The sequence below is a fragment of the Colletes gigas genome, unplaced genomic scaffold (genome assembly GCF_013123115.1).
Source record: "Colletes gigas isolate AHSC1104 unplaced genomic scaffold, ASM1312311v1 Colletes_gigas_Sc00243, whole genome shotgun sequence".
In the NCBI taxonomy this organism is placed as follows: Eukaryota; Metazoa; Arthropoda; class Insecta; order Hymenoptera; family Colletidae; genus Colletes; species Colletes gigas.
In genome coordinates, this window is record NW_025106865.1 from 1 (window position 1) to 5,884 (window position 5,884).

The 5,884-nt window shown below is 46.9% G+C and overlaps 1 protein-coding gene across 1 annotated transcript; it reads left to right on the plus strand.

The window, feature by feature from the left end:
• Positions 1–1,092: 1,092 nt before the first annotated feature.
• On the plus strand, positions 1,093–5,216 carry LOC122404373. The gene is made up of 4 exons (XM_043408309.1): positions 1,093–3,661; positions 3,716–3,827; positions 4,819–5,139; positions 5,183–5,216. The coding sequence occupies exons 1-4, from the start codon at positions 1,093–1,095 to the stop codon at positions 5,214–5,216; spliced, it is 3,036 nt and encodes a 1,011-aa protein (XP_043264244.1).
• Positions 5,217–5,884: the final 668 nt, after the last annotated feature.

Consider the following 5,884-nt stretch of genomic DNA (forward strand, 5'->3'; position numbering starts at 1 on the left):
GGGAGCTTCAACGAGTGGCCCACCTTCAGGGATATGTTCACATCGCTCATCCTCGACAATGGGGCGCTCAACGACATTGAGCGCCTTCATTACCTACGATCGGCGCTCAAAGGAGAACCAGCCCGACTGATCAGCAACCTTCCACTCGTCGGGAAATCCTTCATCCCATCGTGGAACACACTCACTGCCCGATATTCCAACAAGAGGTTGCTGATCACTTCCCAGCTGGACAAACTCCAACTCCTCACACCCGTGCCGCCACGAAACGCAACATCACTCAGCAGCCTCTCAGCCACGATTCATGATGTGGCCACCTCCCTCGCCGCACTGGGAGTCTCAGACATCGGAGACGCCATCCTGGTCCATTGCCTTGTCAGAAACATGGACAGGACCACACGGGAGGCGTGGGAGCACGAGATCGGGTCGAGCAACGACTTCCCACCTCTCACAAGAGTACGAGATTTCGTGGCGGCGCGGGTAACAGCGCTCGAAGGCTTGGGCCAAGCCGCGGCAGCGAAGGATCAGCCCGTGGCAACGAAGCCACCTCTCAAAACCACCGCTCATGCTGCCACCGCCCATGCCTCAACCGCTCCTGCTCATCGCGCCACCAATATCGACAACGCCTACACCGCTCAAGATCCCGGGAGGTATCCGTGTGACATATGCCACGGCGACCACTTCATCGTCATGTGCTCAAGGTTCCGGGAAATGAGCATTAACGACCGATGGAAGGCAGTGGAGCATCTGGTGCTCTGCTCAAATTGCTGCGGGCGTCATTCCACAAGAAATTGCCGCTCAGCCCAACGCTGCAAGCAGTGCAAGGGGCATCATCACTCGATGCTCCACCGCACAACCACCGCTCAACCCTCCGCTCGCAGCAATTGAGAACTAGGTGCAGTCGTCCACTCAACAACACACTCACGCTCAATCCAGGCTCATCCATCGCTCACGCTGCTGGCAACGGCAGCCGCTCACGTCATCTCAACGGTGGCAAAACATCAAGTAAGAATTTTAATTGATTCTGGGTCAGAGGTCTCCTTTGTTAGGGAAGATCTCATCAAGCAGCTCAATCTTCTACGCTCACACTCGTCAATGTCGATCATTGGCATTGGTGGCAGAAAATCAACAACTACTCGAGGCATTGTGTCATTGACGTTGCATTCCAACTACAGCAACGCATCAGTGAGACTCAGAGCTCACGTTCTTCCAACATTGACGACCATCTTGCCATCAACCAACGTGGATCATCAAGAATGGCCTCATCTCAAAAATCTCAAGCTCGCTGACCCAGACTTCATGGTGCCTCGCTCAATCGACGTGATCATCGGTGCAGATTCCTACGGGCATGTCATCAAGCCCAATCTCATCAAGGGTTTACCATCAACGCCTATCGCTCAACTCTCAATCTTTGGTTGGTTGGTTATTGGACCAGTGGGCTCAGCATCAACTCGAGCGCTCACATCTCACCAGGTTTCAACTCAAGAAGAAGAAGAATCGTCTCTCCAACATCTCTTGACGAAATTCTGGACACAGGAAGAGGTTCCAATCACCAACCAATCTCAACGCACCCCTAAAGAGCAAGAGTGTGAGGATCACTTCAGAACAACTCACTTGCGGGATCCGGATGGGCGATACATCGTGCGCATCCCTCTCAAACTGCCTTCAACCATGTTGGGAAACTCGTACAACATCGCTCATGCTTGTTTGAATCGTACTCTACGCAAGCTCAAGAGGAATGAAGAAGATCTTCACCTCTATCAAGAGTTTATGGAGGAATACGAGAATCTGCAGCACATGAAGAGAGCATCATCGCGCTCATCTCAACACTCAACAACTTTCTATCTGCCTCATCATGGTGTTTTGAAACCAGACAGCACGACTACGAAGCTGAGAGTTGTCTTCAATGGCTCAAGCTCAACATCTTCTGGATATTCTCTCAACGACATCATGCACACTGGTGAAAACCTACTGCTCAACATCACTGACGTGCTCCTATGGATTCGTCAGCACAGATACACATTCTCAACCGATATTACCAAAATGTATCGGCAAATCAGAGTGCATGAAGACGACTGGGATCTGCAAAGAATATTGTGGGTGGATAAGGACCTGCAAGAGACTCAATTTCAGCTCACTACGGTCACCTACGGTACCAAGGCAGCACCGTATCTTGCGGTCAGAACATTGCTGCAATTAGCTGAGGATGAAGGTCATCATTATCCTCTGGCCGTACCATCGATCACTCATGCCAGATATGTCGACGACATCTTTGGAGGAGCAGATTCACCAGAAGATCTCAAGAAACTCGCTCATCAGCTTCAAGGTCTGTGCAACGCGGGCGGTTTCCCACTTGCTAAGTGGCATTCAAACTGCCCCGCGCTACTCGAAGCCATCTCACCTGAAGCTCATGCTCAAGGCTCATCACTCTCATTGGACGACTGCAAAACCAAAATACTCGGAATGCAATGGAATTTTCTCAAGGATACATTTACATTCTCATCGAAGGAGGACTCATTCTCACCCCCAACCAAGATAAGTAAACGCCTCATACTATCTCAAGTAGCACAGATATTTGATCCACTTGGTTTCCTCTCACCGGTCATAATTCGCTGTAAGATTTTATTGCAAGAATTATGGCTGCACAAACTCAACTGGGATGAATCACTACCATCCCACATCACAGCACGATGGCTCATCCTCAGAGAAGATCTCACAAGTCTGGCCAGACTCTCAATTCCACGCTGGTTCAACACCTGTCAAGACTCAGTGGTGGAAATACACGGTTTCTCTGATGCATCTCAGCTCGCCATGGCAGCCGTGATCTACATCACGGTCTTCTCACCGTCCACAAATCTCAAGGTGACGTCACAGGTGTGCGCCAAGACGAAGGTCGCACCTCTCAAGAAACTCACTATCCCGAGACTGGAGCTCACAGCAGCTCTTATGCTTGCAAGGCTGGCAAGCTATGTTCAAGCGAAGCTCAATCTCAACATTGCTACAACTCACTTGTGGACGGATTCTCAAGTCACACTCATATGGATCAAATCTCACGCATCACGCTGGAAGGATTATGTGAGAAACAGAGTATTGGCGATACAAGAACTCACACCTGAGGCACATTGGGGGTATGTGTCTGGAACATCGAATCCAGCTGACTGCGCATCACGAGGCCTTTCAACTGCTCAGCTTGAACATCATCAGCTATGGTGGACGGGACCACCATGGCTTACTCAACCCCAGGACTCATGGCCATCACAACCGAAGCTCAAGGACGCCTCATGTGCACTAGAAGCGCGTCCAAGTATTCCTACTGCGCTCATCTCCCAAAAGATCGAGTATCAGTGGGATCTCATTCACAAATACTCAACGCTCAAGAAACTTCTCACCATCACTGCTATTTGTTTCAGATTTATAGCAAAATTAAAAGGGGTCCACTGCTCACCAGCCTATACCTCACACTCGCCGAGTGATCTGGAAGATGCTCAGAAATTCTGGATCAGGGCAACTCAGACCATCTACTTCGCTCATGAAATGAAGATGCTCACCTCACACTCATCGCTGCCTTCATCTCATGCCTTCAGTCACCTGACTGCCTTCATTGATGATAAGGGAATCATCAGAGTCGGCGGACGATTGGAAAACTCTCAGCTCCGCTACGAGGGTAAACATCCCGCTATTTTGCCTCGCCACTCACGTTTGTCTGAATTGATTATAGATCACGCTCACAAACAAACTCTTCATGGTGGAACTCAACTCACACTCGCCTACATTCGACAAACCTACTGGATCATCGGAGGAAGAGCTCCAGTCAAGGCTCATATTCTGCGGTGTTTGACGTGTGCTCGCCAAAGGGGGATCCGTGCCCATCAGCTGATGGGCCAACTACCTCTTTCTCGAGTCACACCGTCATCGCCATTCTCTCATACCGGCATGGACTATGCCGGTCCACTCACTCTCAAAACTTGGAAAGGACGAGGCGCCAAAACATCCTACCAACAGCGGAATCATCAGCCACAAGTGGCTGATGGCGGGCGGAATGTTCGAGAATTAACTCTCATTTTTAGCAACACGCACGTGCCTTGTTTCCTTTCAATGTTTCGCTCATGCCGTGGCCACCACGACGCTCATTGGCAGCACCTCTCGGGCACACTTTGTGCGCGAGCAGGATAGCTGGCCCACCTGCGCGCGCAACGATCTCGCTACCGGCCGGTCGAAACCTCGTGGTGACCACGAGCGCGGCCATTAAGCAGTCTTGTTCGTAATCTCAAACGCGACAAGTGTGCTCTGTTTTTCAATCGTAGTTTCCTTTGTTCTTTTGTGCCGCACATAATCTACTGTGGTCAATGTAATTAATTCACAACAAATTATCAAGGCTCACGCTCATAAACCCCTTGCAATTAATATAATTGCAAGGGTATTATGAGTTTTAAACTCGTAATAAACGGTTGATTCTCATTCTCACTCGCGCTCAGAAATGGCGATCAATAATATCGCCATTTCTCATAACCGCTCGTGTAAAACTCTTACTTAACGTACCGCTCATTAATTATGTATTTCACAACGGGACAATGTTGTTAATAAAGACCTTGTTTAATTAACTTTGCACCATAGTCATTTTTCGCGAACCCTCTCATAACCGGCATCTCAATGAAAATCTCTACAGTTCACTTCAATCTCAAACAGTTGTCAACGTTGTGCCTCCGCACTTTTAGCTTGGACAAGAGGAAATAACAGAAGTCTGCCATTCACAATTCCAATGGTATGGAGAGAGTCAAGCGATCATGTTATCGACTGTTACTTTTGTTTATGCAAAATTAGTGGATTTAATAAGAAAGGAAAGAAGAAAATTATATACCCAGATGTATCTTCCGCCACCCGCCCAGAAGTATCTGTATCGGCACCACCACCACTTAGTTCTCATACACGCCAGAATACTCCAGAAGATCAAATCGAAACAACAATTGAAGAAACAGAAGATTATGAAATAGAGTGTGCAGCATCATCGAAAGAACCGCATCTTTTAACTCAATCCGACCTTAACGATCTCGTGCGAGACTTGGATTTATCAAAAAATCAAGCAGAGCTTTTAGCATCTCGTCTACAGGAATGGAATTTGTTGAACAAAGCAACCAAAGTGACGTATTTTAGAGCACGGCAACATAATTTTGAACAATTCTTTCAGATGCATGAAAAGCTTTGTGTTTGCACTGATGTAGATGAATTGATAAAAAATCTGGGTTTTAAACATGATCCAAAGGAATGGAGACTATTCATAGACTCATCAAAATACAGTTTAAAAGCAGTTTTGCTCCATATTGGAAACATACATCCATCTATCCCAATTGCATATTCCGCAAATATGAAAGAATCACACGAAAGCCTAAAAATAGTTTTGAATAGAATCCAATATAACAAATACAATTGGAATGTGTGTGGGGACCTGAAAGTAATTGCAATATTACTGGGCATTCGGCTGGGCTATACGAAGCATTGCTGTTTCCTTTGTGAGTGGGACAGTAGGGATAGGAAACAACACTATACGAAAAAAGATTGGTCACCACGACAGCAGTTAATACCAGGCGAAAAAAACGTACAACATTACAACTTAATCGACCCTAAAAAAGTATATTTACCACCACTGCACATAAAATTAGGAATAATGAAAAACTTCGTTAAAGCAATGGATAAATCAGGGCCCGGCTTCGCCTATTTAAAAACAAAATTTCCCTCTATATCCGATGCAAAAATAAAGGAGGGGATATTTATCGGTCCTCAAATCAAACAATTAATGAAAGACGATAATTTTACTAAATTACTAAATAATTTGGAAAAAGCGGTATGGCTTTCGTTTATTAAGACGACAGAATGTTTCCTAGGCAAACAG